This window comes from Apostichopus japonicus, chromosome 21 (genome assembly GCF_037975245.1).
Source record: "Apostichopus japonicus isolate 1M-3 chromosome 21, ASM3797524v1, whole genome shotgun sequence".
NCBI lineage: Eukaryota > Metazoa > Echinodermata > Holothuroidea > Aspidochirotida > Stichopodidae > Apostichopus > Apostichopus japonicus.
The window spans coordinates 14,524,939-14,547,689 of NC_092581.1; the positions used below are offsets into that span (position 1 = coordinate 14,524,939).

The 22,751-nt window shown below is 37.3% G+C and overlaps 1 protein-coding gene across 2 annotated transcripts; it reads left to right on the forward strand.

Annotated features, from left to right (window-relative positions):
- Positions 1 to 896: 896 nt before the first annotated feature.
- Positions 897 to 14,818, forward strand: LOC139962951 (dehydrogenase/reductase SDR family member 4-like). 2 transcript variants are annotated; one of them, XM_071963370.1, is made up of 10 exons: positions 897 to 1,054; positions 1,557 to 1,619; positions 7,126 to 7,303; positions 9,105 to 9,182; positions 9,868 to 9,891; positions 10,151 to 10,221; positions 11,015 to 11,081; positions 12,331 to 12,465; positions 13,304 to 13,374; positions 13,953 to 14,818. In XM_071963370.1, the coding sequence occupies exons 2-10, from the start codon at positions 1,564 to 1,566 to the stop codon at positions 14,071 to 14,073; spliced, it is 801 nt and encodes a 266-aa protein (XP_071819471.1). In that variant the 5' UTR covers positions 897 to 1,054; positions 1,557 to 1,563; the 3' UTR covers positions 14,074 to 14,818. The 2 variants fall into 2 exon arrangements, with proteins under 2 accessions (XP_071819471.1, XP_071819472.1); XM_071963371.1 differs by having other exon boundaries at positions 13,910 to 14,140.
- The last annotated feature ends 7,933 nt before the right edge of the window (positions 14,819 to 22,751 follow it).

Consider the following 22,751-nt stretch of genomic DNA (forward strand, 5'->3'; position numbering starts at 1 on the left):
AGCTGACCGAAGTCAGTCTCTTAGATTCATATTTTATATTTTAACGTCCATGATTATGAATTGTCAATTGTCAACAACCCTATAACTGGACGACATACACTAATCTTGGAGTGACTCGAACTCGGGACCTTATGATTGAAAGGCACCGGCGTTAACCACTGAGCTAACACTGCCTTGTAAGGTAAATTTGACAGGTTAGGTTTGAATGTTGTCGCATTATTTTCGCACAGCGTTCCCTTAGTGAAAACTATCGATTATTGATTATCTGATTACGATTTTTTTGTTAATAGGTTCATACAACCAACCAACATTACTAACGTAAATTGAACTTGAAAATGCACATTGTCGTCACTAGGAAACAAGTCTTTGCAAACAATTACTTTCAAGTCCCTCAACTAAGTGTATTTCATTAAGTAATCATATGCAAATCAAATGCTGCGAGACTTATGACGTTGTAATTGACTAATATTGTTTCCCGACTGAAGATATTACTTCTCAAATATAGATGTGTACTTTTATGTCTAGACACGACACCTTCGACTATGGACTATTCTTAAATAGAGCTACGTGCGTGAGTGACAGAATATATCATTAAAACATGACGGAATTCTAATCTTCCAAAGAACAAACAAGAAACGTACGATCAAAGCAACGTGCCTGCATGGAAGTTTGACTCTCAACAAATTCCTTACATCGTCGGTTGTATTATATTGTATTATATGTACAAATATATATATATATATATATATATATATATATATATATATATATATATATATATATATATATATATATATATATATATATATATATATATATATATATATATATATATGTGCGAATGAGTATTTGACTATAATGATGAGCACGTGTTCCCCGACAAATGACATGTCAAATGACAAAGTCCATTATTAGCTGTCGTCATAAACAGGTAAATGCAAATATATATTTACTTTTAGCTACACATGTATTTTGGCTTTGAAGCAGTTCTTTCCATTAAAACCAGTCGATCTTGATTCCTTTCTGATTTTTACTACCAGAGGCAGGAACAGAGGTAAGTGATATATCTAATGAGGCTCAGCGACCCTTTGTTCCAGTGACTTTCGCTGTCGTTGTTTGTTGCCCTGTTATAAAAAAAAATATTTAGAAAGTAGGATTTATTTTAATTTTTCATTTAAATTTAAGGAAACGCAGAAAAGAAGGAAACTGAAGTATTATGAAATTTCGGTTCATACAATATTCTCTTCTTAATATTTGTTCATGAAAAATCTGATTTGGTTAGTCCGCTAATCGAAATATGTTTGAAAAGCTACAGCATTAATAACAGGCCTGGTAGTCTGAACTGGACTTTATTTGTACGGTCTCTAGAATGCCCACCCCTCCCCCCTCTTTATTAATTCCACTTGTTTTGCTAAGAGAATTAAGCGCTGTTCAAGTTTCTGAAAAAATGTCATTATTAGGAAACTGTGAGGCTTTCATTGAATTACTATTAATTACTGGACTGATCAAACGTTAACAGAAAGTTACAAAATGTTAAAAACTCTTTCTCAAAACAGATTTAAAATGTCAGGGAAAAGATTCGCAGGAAAAGTTGCGTTGATGACCGGTGCAACTCAGGGGTAAATATCTTATTTTAAAATCTCTTTTGGACACTGTGGGTAGTATATAGAGCATATATATATATTATAAGCATTCTCTCTCCACAGACTCCCTAAAGGACGACGAAGAATTATTTCTCGGACTCCCAGACACAGGGAGTATCACAATGGACATCAATCCTCCCATGGTTGGGGCTGAGGTTTACGCCCACATAACTTATTAAAAATGTTGTCATTTTTTTCCCGCGGACCCATTGGGAACTTTTGCCCTCACGAACTTACACCAACGTTTCCAAGTAGGCATCGGATCTCAGGTTGAGAAACATTATGGACAGAGGTTCAGCAAACATTGTAGTTATCAATTATAAATTAGGCCTATAGGCTCACGATGTATTGTTTTCAGCTTACGAAGGTTATAGAAGACGATTTCAAATCAAACGTGACGTTAGCCTGTACATTTTGTTTGGTTGTTCTTCTTGAAACTCAATTGTGATCATATTGCAACATGACCAAAGACATTATCAAACTATTTAGTTGTTCTTAAAGGTCATCAGCAGGGGAAAGGAGCCGGGGGGAGGGGGGGGGGCACTGGGGGCATGTGCCCCCATTTTTTCCAAAATAGCAAATGTGCTCTACTGGCAAATAAAATGTGACTCTTTGATGAAGAACTGTCTTTTGGATATCTTAAGCCTTTGTTAATTTTAATATTTTATTTTAATTATTTATTTTTAGTCTGTACATGTTATTTCTAAAATGGCATCCCATATCTTTTTGTAGCACGGTTAACAATAACCAATTTTAATAAATAGTATCGATAGCATACTAACACACCATATATATTTAAGTGATATATGTAGGGACAATGATGTCATCGGGTCCCTTTTTTCATGTCTTCGTTTCCCTTGGTATATGAAAACAATGAGAATACATACATGGGGGGGGGGGGGGAGGGGCGTTGTGGTCAAGTGGTTAAGGCAGTGGACTTGTGATCTAACGATTGCAGGTTCCAGTCCTGGCAAGATCGTTGCGTTGTGTCCTCGGGCACTTGGGGGGGGGGGGGCAGTTCGATTAGAAGTGTTATGTCAGAACGAGTACGAGAATAAGGCTATAAGGACGAGTACAAGTATGTAAGTTTGTACTAATAATACTAGTCAAAATAATACACCGAGTACAAGCACGGAAGACATAATCTCTCTCTCTCTCTCTCTCTCTCTCTCTATATATATATATATATATATATATATATATATTAGAATAAGAGTATAGGCTGTAATGATTGCAACGAAGCACCTCCATGTAAACACATGAGGTTTACCCATACAAAAAAGTCCTGCATAAAATCCTGCAGGATCCTGCGGGATTTTATGCAGGATTTATGCCAGGATTTGACCACATCCTGCATGCTTATGAAGGATTCCTGTACATGCATCATGGAATCCTGCATGCATATGAAGGATTCTTGTACGTTTGGAAGGAATCCTGTTCCATATACAGGAATCCTATAGGATTCCTGCAGGACTTTTTTGTATGGGTTAGTTGACTACAAGATATAGGTTATAGAAGTAAGAAATGTGGCGGTTATATGACCCGTCAAAAATATAACCTTTTGGTAAACAAAATCCTATATTAATAATTGAAAAATCAAATCTTAAATATCGTTTTTGATATCTGAATTCATGTCTAGACGACGGAGAAAATAATCACTGATATAAATAGCTCTATTATAAATTGTTTGCTGTATCTAATGCTATGTATACATTATCAGCGCAGACTTTACCTTATAAGTAAACATTATAAAACATTTTCTTATCTTTGTATGTTTTGTTTCTATTAATAGTTGTTTACGACCTACCGTGGTATTTTATATGAGAACAATGTACTACTTATCGAACACGACATCAGTTTCGAAACATCACGTTACCACAGCATGTTGTACAACATTGTCCTTGTTAAGATCTTCATGACATTATTTCGAACTAAGAATGTTTGATTTGAAGAACACGGTGGATTAGATCGTGATCCTAGTTAACTTTTTCTCATCTCAGTGGAAGTTTTATCTAGTGTGTGAGTCATTGTAATTATATTGGTAAGAAGGGCGTTTTTCTTCACGATGTCAAATGCCACTGTAGCACAAATAAACTTGACCATAATATATTTTTTTTACTAACGTACATAGGCGTACGAGGCGGGGGGGGGGGGCAGGGGGGCAGACTGCCCCCAAATTTCCAGAGGACAAGAAATTCGGGCAAAAGTCCTGAAAAATTCGGGCAGCCTAAGGGGAGAGAAAAAAATATATATATATATATATTTTTTTTTTCTCCTCTTAGGCTGCCCGAATTTTCAGGACTTTTGCCCGAATTTCTTGTTCTCTGGAAATATATATATATATATATAAATATGCAGTAGCTTGCCCGAATATTTTTTTAAATTTTTGCCCGACAATTCCATGATTTTCTTTATTTAGCATCATGATGCCCGAATATTTCCGTGTAACACCACCGTAAGCGCAGTTCATCTGGGCCACCACGCTTTTTGCACGATCAATTTTTTTCTAACTAGTCAATTGTATACCTGGACCAAGGGCGGCGGAACCGGGGGGGGGGCACAGGGGGCACGTGCCCCCCCACTTTTCCTCAGGTTAAAAATGTGCCTTTTTTCTACATAAAAATTGAGGTGCCTCAAGTTAGCAAGAGGCCAGGGAACCAGAATGAACACTCGGGGAGGGCCGTTTCCGGCCATCTGAGGGGTTTGTAAAACCAAAAATTTTCTAGTACACTCCGCGCCAAACGATGGTGGCGCTCCGCTCAGATAGTCGTGCATACAACTTTGCAAATCCTGGCTAAGACCGTGACTTTTAATGAATTTCTGTGGGTCAAACTCAAAGCTATTTCGAATGGAAAAAAATTTGTTAAGATATTAACAAGAAAAAAAACTCTAATTCGGAAGATTCCTACATTAGCAACTAGCATGATTTCACCTCATTTTGTCCCAAAAGAAAACTTGTTCCTTGTTTCCCAATTTGCGCATTGGATATTGCAGTGCTAGTATACATATTTTCTTTGAGGGGGGGGGGGGGGGTGTTGATGGAGTGATGTGTATACGCAAATAAGATAATACAATAAGAGTTATAAAGGGTACTAAATATAAGGCTGCATCAGTCCAATCGAATTTCTGCAAAGTGCCCTTTGATGTCGGTGCCCCCCCCAGATTAAAAGTGCATCCGCCGCCCTTGACCTGGACATCCCCAACATGAGTGTATATAAGAAACATTTTCTTTTTCATGGATGGTGGGGGGGGGGGGTGCCTACAAGCCTAGAAGTACAGGTTTGTCATATTCTTTGTTATATTTTATACTTTTTTGTGAGACAAATTGCAGTCTCACCCGACACAGCGACATTATCCCGCCTACGTGTCGTTGAACAATGTATGTTTTTCTGGAGGTAGCTGAGTACTGTGTTAAAATAATAAATAAGGTAACTAAATAGGAGCTTAAAAAATATACTGTCCCATTTTTTCCCCTTCAAAGTGATGTTACCATTTTTTCTTCTTCCAATTTACCAAATTTTTGGGGAAGTGTAAATTTTTAAAACGTGAGATTATAAAATAAAGAATGTTCAGATGCAACTTGCAAGGCCTCAGAAGTGCCGTTTCCGGCAATCTGAGAGGCATTGTTTGCCAAAAATTTTCTTGTACGCTACGCGCCAACCGATGGTGGCGCTCCGCTTAGATAGTGTCACGGGAACTTTCGGGCACAAAAAGTTCTGCCCCCCAAACTGAAATGGTCCCGTACGCCTATGCTAACGTAACACTTTCTTGTTTACTAAAATAAATAAATTTTACTGCTGAGATATTTTCTATCTCGGGATTGCAACGAATAGACAATTAAATCCAAATTGTACGTAATGATATAAAGCTGATCATTAATTATAATGCCAAGGGCGTCGAGGGGCAGGTTAGACAATCAGGTCACCAGGTTCTCTTTTAACAATTTCACTTAACTTTATTCTGACAATAAGCGTACGTTATTCTTTATCCCACATAGGACTTTTCACCGGCCCACTAATGGACCACGTACCCCGGGCTGTATCCCTTTGTTCCTTTTCTTGTCAGTCCCGATAATACTAAGGATTACAGGATTAAAATATTAAAATATACTGGCGTTCATAACAATATCACAACAACAAGTTAGACTTTGTGGTCGTTCAGTCTTTGAAAATGTAAAATGAAGGGTGTAGTCGAATTGGTTTCATAGAATTGCCTCTACCACATATAATAACATCGCATCACATGACATCACTCACAAATCATCACGTCATATCACGTCACACCACAACAAACCACATGACATCACTCGCATCGCATCGCACCACATCACGTCACACCACATAATCTCCCACCACTTCACTTACACCGCATCACATCACGTTACATTCCATCACCTAATCTCCCACCACATTACTCCCATCGCATCACATTTCATCACATAGTCTCCCATCACATCACTCACATCACGTCACATTTTACCATGTAATTTCCCACACCAAATGACTCACATTGCACCACAGACCATCGCGTCATATATTGAAAGTCGCTAAACTGCGTGAATGAAGAATGTTCCAAAATGACTCCATAGAATTGCCTCTATACCATGTCACACATGTCACATCATTTATCTTTATATTACTTCACATTATATGAAAGTCGCTAAAGTGCTTGAATCAATGATGCTTGCTGACGGTAATTATGAATCAAGTTAGTTTGCGTAAAAAGGCAGCTTGATTTGGACACCTTCTTTTACAACAACAAAAGAAGAGTTTATTGTTTTCTTGTCTTTTCTCTATATAAACTTTAATTTTCTCGTTTTTTACTTTGGAAGAGACTAGACTCTAAAAGTTATCTTACTTCTGGTCCAACTGCCTCATTGCTATAACTATGTATTTAAGAAATGTACTTCATCAGTGGCGTAGGAAGGTACTTTTGAGTGGGGGGCTGAAGACTGATGGCCGACCTGGGGGAGGGGGTTTCCCCCTCCCCTTTGGATTTTTTTGCATTTCCAGGTGGCCTCAGATGCAATTTGGTGCAATATAGCACACTTCAACCCACCCACTCCATTTTGTATATAATTTTGCATTTTCACCTGGCCTTAGATGCAATTTGGTGCTCCAAATGAGATTTTTTTTCTCATTTGGAAATGAAAAAGGGGTTTTCTGACTTGCGAAGCGGGGGGGGGGGGGCGGAATCATACTTCCGCCCCTCCATATTTTTCACTGGGGGGGGGCTGGCGCCCCCAGCCCCCCGGTTCCTACGCCCTTGTACTTCATTGTGATTTAATGGCAGAAATAAACGAAACAAACAAACAAGATGTGATGTGATGATATGTGATGAGATGTGATGTGATGTGATGTGATATAATGTGATGCGGTGTTATTATGTGATGTTATTCTATCTCCTGCTATAAAATCATTCTTTGTTTCATCAGCGGGATTCAAAACATATACCAAATATTTTGTTTATTCTCTCAATACAGCATCGGTCTTGCGACGGCACGACGTGTAGGATTGGAAGGTGGTAAAGTTGTTGTCAGCAGTAGAAGAGAGGAGAACGTGAAGGAGGCAGTTACACAGCTACGTGAAGAAGGAATTGAAGCTAGCGGAACAACGTGCCATCAAGGAAAATACGATGACAGGAAGAAGTTGATGGACTTTGTGAGTTAAATATCAGTCATTGTATTTATTAGAGAGCGTGATGGCCAATTGGCTAAGGCGTCGGACTCGTGATCCAAGGATTGCTGGTTCGATTCCTGTCTAGTTCATTACGTTGTGTCCATGGGCAAGATGCTTTATCTCACTTGCCTCTCTTCCACCCAGGGGTTAAATGGGTACCTGTGAGATAACTTGTCATTGGGCGCAGTATATAACTGCTGCCGACTGGAGGGATTGTCTCTGGGACAGGTTATCATTGACCAGGGGTAATATAACGTCTGTAAAGCGCTTTGAGACCTATCGCTGGTATAAAGCGCTATATAAAAAGCAAATATTATTATTATTACTATTAAATGATAATTATGGGAAGTGAAGTTATAAAAATCTGGTGAAGCTCATTTCGCGGACATATTAGTCTGTTCAATCGGTATTGCGTATAAGCATTGGAGTATAAAATATTTTTAGTGTCACTTTTTCACTATGTGGAAGGTATTATGTAATGTGTGTGGATGGATGAAATTGGAAATAACCAGTCAGTTTTACTCAAGAGAGCTCTATAGTGTGCCCAAACATGGTCTAACGCTGTAATAAAATGAAATGATGCTTTATGTAGCCTAGATTGTCCAACGAGTTTAAGATTGGAAGCCACAACAGCTACACGCAGCTATAAAAGGCTTCACACAACTGAGTGGTGTGAACATGCTTTTTTTTCTCCGCGGTTATTAGTTCATAGGGCACTGTTGTTATGGAATAATAAATAATATCGATTACATACTCCAATATTGCTCGTAGGTATATTCTTAACGTCAAAATATGATTCCATGTAAGGTGTAGCATGAGAGATGAGATGTTGGGTACATAGAAGAGTATGTTATAACATCTGCATCAGTTAAAAAAAATAATTAGTAAAAAAAACAATAATAAGTTTCTATAGATAAGTCGAGAATCAGGTACTATACGACAATTTATAAGCTAATGTTTGTCAATAGAATTGCTTCCAACAGCTGCATTAGGCTTCATAGAGCAAATACTAACTAATCTATGTAAGTAGACCTATAGTAGGCCTATTCCAACTTGAACCAAAACGAAGATAAACATTTAAAAATACTGTAACTATAAATAATCATATTTTATCGATTCTTCTTTGACTGATTTCGAGATTTGATTTCTCGATTTTTACGAAGAAATAATGTTGTGTAAAAGTAAGTTGGCCTGAAGTTTCGATCCTAGCAGGATCTTCTTCAGAGGCTTTAGCACAGGCTCTATTACACAGGCTCTCTAGTGGATAAGCAGTTTGCTAACAGTTTTATTTTATTTTGAAGAAATAATGTTATATAGAACAGTCTACCCAAATGAAATGGAGCTTTAATTTATCAAAACGCTCTCAAACACTACCATATTCCTTCAGGAGTCTAATAATATTGGCTCTGCAGAGATATATAGTAGCAAATCATTGTAGGTGCAGTCGGAATGATTAATGTTAGTCTGAATATAGGCCACACATTATAGGATGCTATATTTGCGAGAAGTTTTCAAAAAGTACTTTCCTGGAGGTCTTGACTCTCCAAATTGTTCTCAGACAATTTTTAAGGAACACACAAGATGACTGAAATGTCCGTCCCAGTGAGGAATATTTCCTCGAAGGTTGTCGTAAAGAAAAAAAACAGTTTCAGAAATTTGACCAAAGGGGACCATTTTTGAATTTCTAGCAAACTTGTGGCGCCAATACAGCATATACTTTTGACGTCTTGAACTGACGTTCTGATGTAATTAAGCTAACATTTCAACACACATTTTATTTCAGGCCAAAGATAAATACGGCGGGTTTGATAGTGTCTTCATGTGTGCAGGTGTTAATCCTCATATTGGGAATATACTCACGGTAAAAAGAAACTCATTATTTTGTAAACTTTACATTCAGTTTCGAGTTAATTTGGTCAATTTATTCTCAGCTGGAACAACTAATGTGAAGCAATTACTCTTTTCACAACTATTTGGTAAAAAAATTCTACATTTGATAGACGCGGTCTACATATATAGATTCATGACAGACCCACTATATGGATGTTAATCTTACAACATGATTCGCAAATTTCCTATTCACTTTACATCAGTTTTAATGTCCATGTTATCATGCAACTATAGCTGAAATCATTTCTGGCGATGAAAGATCTTTGTTCGAGTTACGTAATCTCTCGTGATCGAATTTCTTTGTTGAGGAAATGTCACGAGGGATTTTTTTTTATCATGGAACCTTAAGAAAAACTGAAATCTTCTTTGATTGCATTTTGAAGGTTTTGTTTTGTATACATACAGGCTGTGACAACTTGTGACAATATATTTTTGACATTTCAGTGTTGTACAGAACGAACCTACTTCACAAAAAACCAAAAATTAAAGAAACAAATCTATAATTTGGTTCACTTAACAGATTAAATATTTTCAATGCTGCAACCACGGCCAAGTTTTAAGCTTTTGTCGCTTCAATCCTTTTTCCGTAATGAATGAATTTAGAAGATTAATATAGAATATAAATTTGCTCTTACTATATCAACTTTCTTATTCAGGTAACAGAATCGCAATTTGACAAAGTAAGATCTCTTTCCTTTATTCCTTTCTCGTCGATACACTTGATAAGTGATAACATTATATATATATATATATATATATATATATATTTATATATGCCTTGGTTTCTGATTATATTTGCTTTGGAGTCTAGCAGTTCCAAACTTGTAGGAATCCATGCATGCCTATTTCAGCAATTTCCTCTTCAGTTTGGCCTAACCATGCTGAAATGGCGTTGTCGTCCGATTTAATAATCCAAGCATCCTTCCCTTCCCTTCCCAGGCTTTTGCTACCAATGTTAAGGAAAACTTTCTCTTCATCCGTGAATGTTTACCGCATTTGGAGGAAAGAGGGTAAGTTGAAGTTGCCTAACTTTGAGAAAAAGAGAATAAGAACTATGGTAAATTCGTACGAACTCGACCGTACAAATCTCTTTCCAATTCACATCGTTTTGAAGATCATAGACGCCATTTCATCCCACTAATTATCTCTACTCCCTAAATGTAATGTGTACTATATATAGGGAGATGAGATACTGTATACTTCATCCGACATCAGAAATGTAAATGTGTGCGTGAATGCGCGCGCGCTTGTGTGTGTAAGTGAGTGAGTTTGTTTAAAAAAAAAAAGTGTGTCGCGGAACTCCTCCAAGACCATAAGTCCAATTTATCTAGTGTCCCATCGTATTCCCTTTGACGTGATCAGATTTTCACTGCTTACGTTCACGTTTTGATGTCTCCCATCATTCCTCTCATGTGGCGATCACGTCACCTCGACACCTACACTGTCCTCCTCCTCGCCATTGTCTTTCACTCTGTACTCCGGCATCATTATACCTCTATATCCTGTGCTAAATTATACCGTTCCTACTTTTTCAAGCTCTTGTCAGGAGACTGCATCTTTTGGTAATAGCTTGTTCCTTTTTTGATGGGCTGACTTCCACTGTTTTCAATGTTAGTGGCAAAAATTGCCATCAGATTGTAGTCCCACGTTTTACGTTTTTACGTTTTACGTTTTTACGTTACGTTAAACATATTTTTACGTTAAGTCTGTATACGTTTAATTTACGAGAGGTATATAAGTTTCGTTGATTGTCTTGATATGAATATCTAATTATAGATAAATTAAGTTTATTGTTTCCAACAGTGGTGGAAGTATCGTCACAAACGGGACTGCAGCAGGGAGTGACGTTGGCATGGCTTTTATAGGAGCGGTACGTATATATGCTATGCATGGGCTCTAAGCATGCAGCCAATGGGGTGAATTTTTCGGATAGGCATATCTAAAATAGCATCACTGGCTATATCTGGGGGATCCCAATTTAACAAAAAAGTACTATACGGACAACATTGACATTTTGTCCGATATTCAGTACGTTTGTTGCGTGTGACAATCTCATTCAAAATAGTATGTTGAAATCGTCTGAAAAGCTCTTTTCGTTTGCAAGATATACATATTTGAAAGTTTTGATAAATCTGTCGAACTAATTAAATATATGCAAACTATGACGTAGAATGTCGCGCTTATCAAACTTTCAAGAATAGTCATGAGGAAAACACATTCGGAGATTCCTGAAGAAATTAGCATACATTTCCTGTAAATGCCGTTTTCGAGATAACAGCGTGTTAAAGTTGACACGTTTTGTTCCCAAAGTGAACTTGAAGCAAACAGATGTGACGTCATAAAGCAGTCCAATCATTTTTTTTTAAATGATTTTCTCAAAAATGTATTTACATCCAATTGCCTTCCCCGAAACTGCAATACATCTCACTGTGGTCACTGTACAGTCATTGATATCCTTGTTAACTGCAATTTCCACCAATCCAAGGTCAAAACAATAAAGGGAAAACTAAAGTAAAGCAACCATTTTCGTACTGTTTAGAATTTTTCGTGGATAGAGCTAAGTTTAAATATCATTTACTCTCAACCTGGAGATCACATATTTGTATGCTTCGGTAGAGTGTTGCGCGCAGGTCGTCCGTGACCAATATGAAAAATACCTCTATAATATTCTTCTATATATATATATACGTTCAAGTACAGACTGAAGGCCAGTTGTTTCAAAAGCCAAATCTGACTCGTCTGACAGTTACGTCATGGGGTTTCCCTTCTGGCACTTGTCATATAGCTTTGAGTCTGTTATGAAAATTAAAAACTCACTCAGTTTTACCTCATATTTTCCCGCCCCCTTTAATTGACTCCGAAACATGTAGAATATCAACGTAAATGGACCCAAGTTCAGTACGAGAGGACCTTTCATTGAACCAAACATTACATTGCATTTTTGTATCGCATTATACGTTTACAAGTTGAATAAGATCAATATTACATCATACCTCAACCGTTTGATGGAAGGAGGCCATTCGCCTCTCCAATACATCTCTTATTCAGGTTGTTTTTTTTCTTTTCTCTCTCTACACCCCTCTCTCCACCTCTCTCTCTCTCTATATATAAATGGTCAGGATATTCGCTTGTACACAGTATCTAAGTTTACCTTGGCAGCAATGGTATACCTCGTAGCGGTTGAATGTTTCAACAGGCACGTACGAGTGAACTGTGTTATACCTGGACCCATCGACACGCCTTTCCTTGCAGGGGTAAGAATACAATCTAAAAAAAAGTTGGGAAAACCCTTCTCACACAACACTGGATACATGGTCATATGTATCCAACCAACGGTGGGGAAAATTTGTCCCAAAACAAGAAACGTGCAGACAATATTGACCAAATTATCAAAAAATTGGTTAAACATTCTTAAGTTTACTTGTTTCACATTGCTTTTGCATAAGAGCATTGGAGAGTCGGATCGGTTGCCGGGGACAACTATGTCACTGGGATCCATTTTGAGTCTCATTTTGCTAATGTTTAATTATGAAAATAAGCAGTGGCGTAGCCACAAGCGGGCTTTGGGAGGGTGGACGGAGGGCATCTAATCCCAGTCGAAAAAACCCTTCTCAAACGGGAGGGGTCTCCCATCCCCCTTAACCACTCTCCTTAAATTCGAATTCGTGATAGTGGGTACAGACTATGTGTATATGGTTTCATGAAAATTCAGATTAATGTAAGCGTTACATATAGTTAAATTCTCTGCCTCTTTAAATGGGGACAAAATTTTCGCCTAGCCATTTACCCCACGGAGGATGGCTATTTATATGTGTATTTCTGGGCCCCTTGATTCTCACTGGGCACTTGGGCTGTAGCCACCCCCCCCCTCTCTCTCTTCAGACTTGTAGGCACTATACTACTACTCGAATGGCATTCTGTCACTATCTCTTCCCCGCCCCCTATGTGGCTGGTTTACTCTTTTACAAAACATCGAATGTGTATAATCCTCCAACATAGAAATCGCTGTGATATTCCTTGATTACAGTTTAATTTAATACAGAAGAAGTCGTATGATCTTTCTAATTATGATGATCTTCTTATCCTTCTCAGGGAGTTCAAAGTGATCCTTTTAATAAGCATCTCAAAGTACGCGGCATCAAAAACACAGATCCAAGCGGAAGGTGAGTTACGGAAATGACTTGAGTGTATCTTTACTCTGAATTTGAGATGATCAAAATGAGGCCAAAGTTTCACTCATCTCGGAGAGTTTGATCAAGGGCACACATGGGACAACGTAGAAGACAACGTAATTTCAACACGTTATTTTATCGCTCGTATATGTACAGAATAGAACAAGCTCATAAGTCATAGGTAGAGGCCTCGTAAGAGAGTTCTATCTAGAGGAGTGGGGGGGGGGGGGTTGGGGCGGGTCGGGGCGAGAGGGCGTAAAATTTCGAAGGGCAGTGGAACATTGACTTTGATATGAGAAGGTAAAGCACACAATCACCTCAAAACACCCCTACAAAATGTACACTCTATTAGGAAGAATTCACCGTTTGCTTAATAAGGCTTAGTTGCATGGTGTTATGTGAACTATAGTAAATTATTTCATTAATACGTACATCTATACGTACTTCCACTATTGATAAATGGTATGTTTCGTTTATTCTGGACTTCTGAAACATTTTCCTTAATTTCTCTCTACATTCTTTACAGATGAGGGAAAGCATTGCCTTAATTCTCTCTTCATTCTTTACAGAATAGGGAAACCCTCGGAAGTAGCCGCAGTTGTTGCTTTCCTCCTATCTGAAGATTCTTCTTACGTGACAGGTGAAAGTATCGCCTGCGCAGGTCCACAGTCCGCCAGTCGATTTTTATAATAATATTAATCATTTTTCTTCTTCGGTAAGCAGTAACAGGTTACGACCGATTGAATTTTGTTATCCTTCATATCAAATACTTTATCTTCAACTGTAGACAAAACAATGTTAAGCCTGACTGCTATAGTTTCCTCTATAAAATGAAATTCATTCTTAACGTTGAAAAGCACATTGATTCGAAGCGAAACTCTACTAGCTCTGCTCGTAGAAAATACATGGCATTATGGACTTGTTTTTCTCATTCAATTAATGAACTTTGCGACTCTTGACTTAACCTCTGCTTATCATCTACCTTACTGTTACATTTATGTAGTAGCGTGGACAATCTCTGATGTTTTTTCCCCGCTGTTTTATTCCTCCCTGTGCTTTGTTTACTCGTGTGTGGGTGTTTATGTACGTACGTACGTGTTTGTATGCATGTGCGTCTCTGTATTTGTATGTGTATATAGGTGTGTGTGTGTGGATATTTGTATGTGTATGTATATGTAATTTTTTTGCGCGTGTGTTTGCGCGAGTTTTGTATTCACTGAAGGTTTGTTATTCTGGATGTGTATACATATATTTCGGTATAAAAGGAGAAGAAATAAATACTCAATTCAGAATCAATTTTTGCATTATGTTAATAATTCCTTTGTATCATTCACATGACATACCTATGTTGTTATCAGAACTCTAAATATAATCGATGTACCATATACATGTTTAATAATCATGAATAAATGAGATGGAAAAACAAATAGTACAAGGACTCTCTTAGCAGTTTAATTTCTTTGTGCTTTAATAATAATAATAATTATAATAATTATTAGGTGCAACACAAAAACTCAATATGACTACATATAACTTTTGTGGTTTAAGGTAAAATGTTTACAAATACATCATCAAAATTATTAAGGATATAAATGCTATATGGTATCTCATCCAGGTTTGTCTTCGCTGAAAATCATATTAAAAGAACATATTTTGGTTCAGTTTATTATAACTTATAAAACAATGGATTTATAATAATGTTATTAAAAGTGGAAACTGGAATAGCTACATAGAACATTTTACTAGCACTGAAATTTCTTTCTTTAATTATAATTTATGACAATATCAATACCAAAATTCTGTCTAAGGTAGAACTATAATGGTTCACCTGTATATATTAACAGCATATTCGATTCAGTACGATTGAAATATTTCTTAAATTTAGGGTTTATAGAAAACAGTTTACAGTGTTTCTTTTTTCTATCAATATTTAATAACCAATCAGCAATATTATAATGATGCTATGATTATTTTTTGATGATAGATTTTTGTAAAATTGCCTTGTTGTTTATGTATCTTTGTTGTAATTTCAACCATAACAAACACAACTGTTAACCAAGGGCGGCGGAACCGGGGGGGCACAGGGGGCACGTGCCCCCCCCACTTTTCCTCAGGTTAAAAATGTGCCCTTTTTCTACATAAAAATTGAGGTGTCTCAAGTTAGCAATTAGAGGCCAGGGAACCAGAATGAACACTCGGGAAGGGCCGTTTCCGGCCATCTGAGGGGTTTGCAAAACCAAAAATTTTCTTGTACGCTCCGCGCCAACCGGTGGTGGCGCTCCGCTCAGATAGTCGTGCATACAACTTTGCAAATCCTGGCTACGCCCTGACTTTTAATGAATTTCTGTGGGTCAAACTCAAAGCTATTTCGAATGGAAAAAAAAATTGTTAAGACATTAACAAGAAAGAAACTCTAATTCGGAAGATTCCTACATTAGCAACTAGCATGATTTCACCTCATTTTGTCTCAAAAGAAAACTTGTTCCTTGTTTCCCAATTTGCACATTGGATATCGCAGTGCTATATGCATATTTTCCTTGAGGGGGGGGGGGGGGGGGCGTTGATGGAGTGATGTGTATACGCAAATAAGATAATACAATAAGAGTTATAAAGGGTACTAAATATAAGGCTGCATCAGTCCAATCGAATTTCTGCAAAGTGCCCTTTGATGTCGGTGCCCCCCCCCCAGATTAAAAGTGCTTCCGCCGCCCTTGCTGTTAACCAATGGCATCCGTGCATCCGTGCATATAGAGAAACATGAAAACAAAGATGAAACATGAAAATTAGACAAAGACAAAAGTAGATTTATTCACCTAGTTATCAGTCAACATAACTAACAAGAAATAACTCACTTTTTATCGCTCTTGTCTTCACTATTATACGAAATAAGAAATATTGACCATTTTAATTAAAATAAACCATCTAAGATCTAATAACATATAAAAGTCAAAAGGAAATTACACTTCTTCTGTTCCTTCATTTGCCTCTGTTCCTTTCATAGATGTTCATACTCCTACCTTAATTAGTCGGGTAATTTAAAATCCCCCCCCCCCTTGAAATCCCGTGCACTTAACTGACACTGGCAAGAGTAAAGACTAGGCTCTCAACCCCGTTTTTATCCACGGGCCCCTTTCAACTATGAAGACATTTTCATGGACGGACTCCCAGACATATAGGGTACCTTATATCATCGCAATGTAACAGAAACCAAAGTATTCATTTTATGCAAACTGATAAGCCGAATTATCAGTGGCAAATATAGGTGTTATTTGTTTCCAAAACCTATACATGCCTAGTAAGACGACGGCAATCAAAATAAAATTAACGACACGAATGTTTAAAATAATCGTTGTTTTCTAAGCCTATTAGATGACAGCAACCAAGAGGCAAATAAGCAGAATTATCAACGGCAAAAAATTTGAAAAAAAATTTGTTTCCCAAATTCGATGCATGCCTATTTATGACAGCAACAAAAAAGCCAAGAACGACAATCAGTTTCGAATAGAATGTCTTTAATTGTAAATGGTACATAGCATGTCAAAAAATATGATCACTTAGACTTTACTCATCAGACGTTCCGCAAACACTTCAGTTATAAAATAAATAATTTCCCCCTACGATGCTACGGTGGCTTAATAGGGACATAAGAAAGAAAAAAATGAAGATAAAAGCCAAAATTCTGACTTTTTAAGTCAATTTTTTGAGATTAAAAGTCAATTTTTTGAGATCAAAAGTCAAAATTTTGAGATAAAATGTCAAAATATTGAGATCAAAAGTCAAATTTGTGAGATTTGGGCACACCTATTATTATTTTTCCTATGTCCCTATTAAGCCACCGTACGTTGCACTGTTTTGCAGGTGAAGAAAATTAAGAACACGGCATGAATTCAAACAATGCGTTATTTTATCTAAGTATTGGTTTGAATGTTAAATAAATACCACGTGGTTGGTTTTCGAAACTCATTGCAAATCATATTGCGACACGACTAAAGACAAAATCGAAAACACTCAGATGTTTGTAACAGAATTGTGGATTACAGATCACCGTTGAGATCTTGGCCGGCCCCGATTGGTATAAACCGGGCCCTCTTTTTCTTGTCTTCTTTTTCCCTTCGTATGTTATGATTACAATCAAAATACATTATTCCTTATCCCATATTCCCCTATTTAAGCTGGCTCCCTTATTGACACGGACCCCGTGACTGGCTCCCTTCTCACCTCTCGTCAATCCTGCATATTGCTGAGTCGCACTTGTATGACGGGCGCATCAGTTCAATTAGAATACCCATTGGACATGTGCGTACAAGAACAAGGCTGTAATGGCCGTGTATAAACGAGTACGTAATAGCACAATAGTTCCTGTACTACGCTAGTCATAATACATCGAATATGAGTATGAGTACAAATCCTCGAGTACAGGTATGAGTACAAATCCAAGAGTATGGGTATGAGTACAAATCCTAGAGAACTGGTATGAGTACACATCCAAGAATATGGGTATGAGTACAAATCCTAGAGTACGGGTATGAATACAGATCCTAGAGTACAAGTATGAGTAGAAATCGTCGAGTATGGGTATGCGTACAAATCCTCGAGTACAGGTATAAGTACAAATCTTCGAGTACAGGTAGGAGTACACATCCAAGAGTATGGGTATGAGTACAAATCCTAGAGTACGGTTATGTGTACAAATCCTACAACATGTGTAGTTTCATTCAGTACAAAATATGGGTCATAAGTACTTTCTTTTTAACGAAAAGTCACCCAAGATAAAGGTAAGACACGAAAACCAAACAATTCTCAACCTGAGTCCCCTTGCATCGAAAAAAAAATCAACAGTTATCTTCTAAACATAAGGATGTTTGCTTTTTTTTTGTATAAGGAGAGTGGTGAACAATTCGTGATCCAGGGATTGCTGAATCCATTCCTTCCTATAGTTCATTACGTTGTGTCCTTTGGCAAGATGCTTTATCTCACTTGCCTCTCTCCATCCAGAGGTTAAATGGGTACCTGTGAGGTAACTTGTCATTGGGCGCTGCAGTATATAACTGCTTTCGACTGGAGGGACTGTCTCTGGGACAGGTTATCATTGACCAGGGGTAATAGTACGTTTGTAAAGCGCTTTGAAACCTGGTATAAAGTACTATATAAAAATCGATCATTATTATTATTTTTATTATTATTAATAAAGTATCTGTAAGTCGTATTAGCCTCCAGTGCATATTCGAACACAAGGTTCTAATGAAGAGTTCGCAAAAGTGATTTTGGAATGACTTTCCATAATTAGGGGTATAACCCGGTACGTATTGTGTAAGTTTAATTAAACCGAAAGGACGGAAGCATAATAAACGGTTGGTAAACCAAATCCTACTATTAATAAGAAGAAAAAGAGTCTTAGAGATATGAATTCAGCTCTACAATAGTGAATTTCACAACACCAGGTAAAGGTTACATTACTTTTATCTCTGAAATGTTATTTATACATTTATCAGTACACACTTTACACGATAAGCAAACGTTCCAGTTATTAATAGTTGTTATCGACCTAATATTCTATATAGAGGTATAATATGTACCACTTATACAGCACGACATTAGTTAATAAGTATCACGGTATCACTGCACGAATGTGTTTTTAATAGAATAGAAAATTATCGATGTGTTATTGTTTGTCGAGGGAAATAATTTCTTTGTTACAACTGGAAAAGGTGGTGGGTGAAAATGACATTCTAGTTAACCTTTTCTCACTTACGTAGGTATGTTATAATATGTGACATTAGATGGTTTTAACTTTTATTATCAAGTATTATTTTAGACGATGTCACTTAACACGGTATCAAAAGGGAAATTGACAAATATATTAGGAAATAAATTTCTTGTTTACAAAATCAGTAAATTATAGAGCCTACATCTGAAATATTTAAACCACTGCATATTTTAAGTGATTGGCTAACTAATTTCCTAAGTATTTAGTTTGGAGTAGATAAAGGCGGTGGCACTTGAAGCAGGTTCGGGGTTTGATCCCCGGCCGGGTCATAGTATGGTGGGGTTCTCATCTAAGAGCATCGTCGTCGTCATCATCATCGTCGTCATTGTCGTCATCATCATCGTCGTCATCATTGTCGTCATCATCATCATCGGCATCGTCATCATCATCGGCATCGTCATCGTCGTCATCGTCGTCGTCATCATTATCGTCGTCATCATCGTCGTCATCATCATCGGCATCGTCATCATCATCGGCATCGTCATCGTCATCGTCGTCGTCGTCGTCATCATTATCGTCGTCGTCATCATCGTCGTCATCATCATCGGCATCGTCATCATCATCGGCATCGTCATCGTCGTCATCGTCGTCGTCATCGTTATCGTCGTCATCATCGTCGTCATCATCATCGGCATCGTCATCATCATCGGCATCGTCATCATCATCGGCATCGTCGTCGTCGTCGTCATCATTATCGTCGTCATCATCGTCAACATCATCATCGGCATCGTCATCATCATCGGCATCGTCATCGTCGTTGTCGTCGTCGTCGTCATCGACGTCGTCGTCGTCGTCATCATCGTCGTCATCATCATCGGCATCGTCATCATCATCGGCATCGTCATCATTGCAGTCGTCGTCGTAGCCGTCGTCGTCATTGTAGTCGTCGTCGTAGCCGTCGTCGTCGTCATCGTCGTCGTCATCGTCATCATCATCATCATCATCGTCATCGTCATCATCATCATCAAAAAGAAAGAACCACTTCGTATCCATGAAAATGGTCACGTTTGAGGTTTTTCAAACAATCAGGGCCCATCAGCCCCTGGTCCACCGCCCATGCCTTAGGCATGTGTATGTATTTGTATGGTTGATGAAGCCATCTGGGACTCCAATATTTCTTTTTGCATGTATGTGTTTATTTTTTCCTTTTTTTTTGGAAGGGGGGTGGCAATTGGTCAGGTTATTTGTGACACTCGAAAGTAGCCGGAGTTGTGGCTTTTCTCCTATCTGAAGATTCTTCTTACATAACCGGCGAAAGTATCATCTGCGCAGGTGCACAGGCCGGGGAGCGATAGTCATAATCATGATCAAAATCTGACGTATTGTTCGGTTAATTGTGTAAACTATTTATAAACACTGCCACCAATCCAGCTTGTAATCCTATTCAACATTTAATTTCCCAAAAATTATTTTCAACATATGATGTTCATCAATTAAAGTGCCTGGACTACTTAGTCTAGCAAACAGATTATAAGGTCAATTCCCCAAATGCAACACAAAACTCAATGGGAAAAAAACATATGAAATTTATGGCCGCAAATAACAAGTTTACAACGCATCACGAAAATTATCAAGGATAAAATGGTATTGTATCTCATGTATCCCTGATACATATAAAGTTGAAACAACATGTTTACAAATGTTTACAACATGTTTACAACATGTTTACAACATGTTTACAACAGGTTTACAACAGGTTTACAACAGGTTTACAACATGTTTACAACATGTTTACAAATGTTAATTTAATTTAATATACAACGATAGACTAACATTAGCATTTAGGAGAGCTGACGTCTTCGTCAAGTTAGACTTAAAGGAGCTTACCAGAGATTGATGAACAATTTAAAAGTGAATGTCTTGACAAACAGGAAAAGCAATATTGGAAAAATTACTAGCACAGTGTTCCTTCCTTTTATAGATATTTAATATAATCAATAATTTAATAGTCAGGAATTATAATTAATTTGATGATATATTTCTAAACAATTGGCGAAGTTAGATTGTTCCTACGCCATAATATACTTTGCTGAGTTTAAACACAATCCTCTAAATAAGAAGCTTTTTTTAACAGAGAAACGTATGAAATTATATTCTTTTTCGTGTTTGCACAACTTACTCTATATGCCGTTGGACAATCAAACGGACATTTATCGGCTAAACGATGGAAACTTTATACCCAATGTTTGAAAATGTTTCACTGGTGTGGTTCACAAAGAGAAAATGCGAATGGAATCAGAATAGAGAGTGCAAGAGGGTTCGTGACCCAGAAGTCGATGTGGTCAGAAGTGTCAGGTTTTTACAATCTTCTCTAATAAACATATCTTATTATAGTTATAGATGTGTTGCTAAGTCGAGTCTTTATAACAATGGAATGGTGCGGCGGTTCGCGAATGCAACTATGGACGGCCGTTACCGACAAAAAAAAAATACAAAACGCAAAATCAAATTTTTCCTTGAAATCTTACATAAATCGCGAAATCAATTCACTACCAGATCAAAACAAACTTATGAACGCAAAATTAAAAATAAATTATCAAAACATCTATTATGGTAAAATTAAAATCTTTAACAACCAAAAGTTATGTTTCCAAATTATATATATATATATATATACATATATTCCAAAATTAATAAGAAATTTCCCAAATCAAATTAACGTACGAGCCACTTACAAAAAGAGGGCGTTTGTTAAAAACAAATTTTTGCCAACGAGAAACTTTAATAAAACCTGCCGCGAGCCAATTTGCGAAATCAAAATAATAGAGGGCGTCATCACTTCTCTGATTTTAGTGATATGTCCAGTATACCCACCTGAATCAGAATTGACTCACATCCATAAGTATCACTGCCAAGGCTTTACGTGTGGGATCTAATAACAAGAGGAAAGTTTAAATTAACTTAAAAGGAAGGCTCACCATAGTCTGCTCAGTTATAGACCAAATAATAAACTTGATAACGATACCTCTAACTTGGACATGGGGCTGTATCGTTTAGATGGTATAATTTCGAAGTGCGTATAGGAGAATGTCGGTGTCAGAAGTATTCAAACTAGCTAAGTTATCCCCTAACGTTAGACCTAACTAAACATAGCCTATATAGAGCCGAGAGATCAAATCCCGTTGAATGTCGGTTGATTCATAAACATTACAAAATAGGTGGACTGAAACGATTCAGTTTCAATGATAGGTCGTTCTCAAAAAGTTGATCATATCAAACATGGCTTATTACCTCACATTGAACATACTTATATAACTATGATATGAACGAGACATTCACTGATATAAAATACATCTTGATAAGACACATTCACTGATATTAAATACATCATAATATTGTTATTCCATCATTCAATTTTCATTCAACCTATTCGTATAATGGTATAGTCGACTTTTGATCAACTGGCATTCAACTGCAGGACTTGATCCGTGCTGAGTACTTAGTTAAATATGCTAAGACAAGTTACAGTAGTTTGAATTTTGTTACTAACTTAGAATCCATACCATGCCCAGATATATATGCCGTTTACGGTTTCTGCTATTGCCCACACGAGACAAGGGCTTATTCCTTGGCCTATGTACGGCTTCGCTCCAGTGCCACA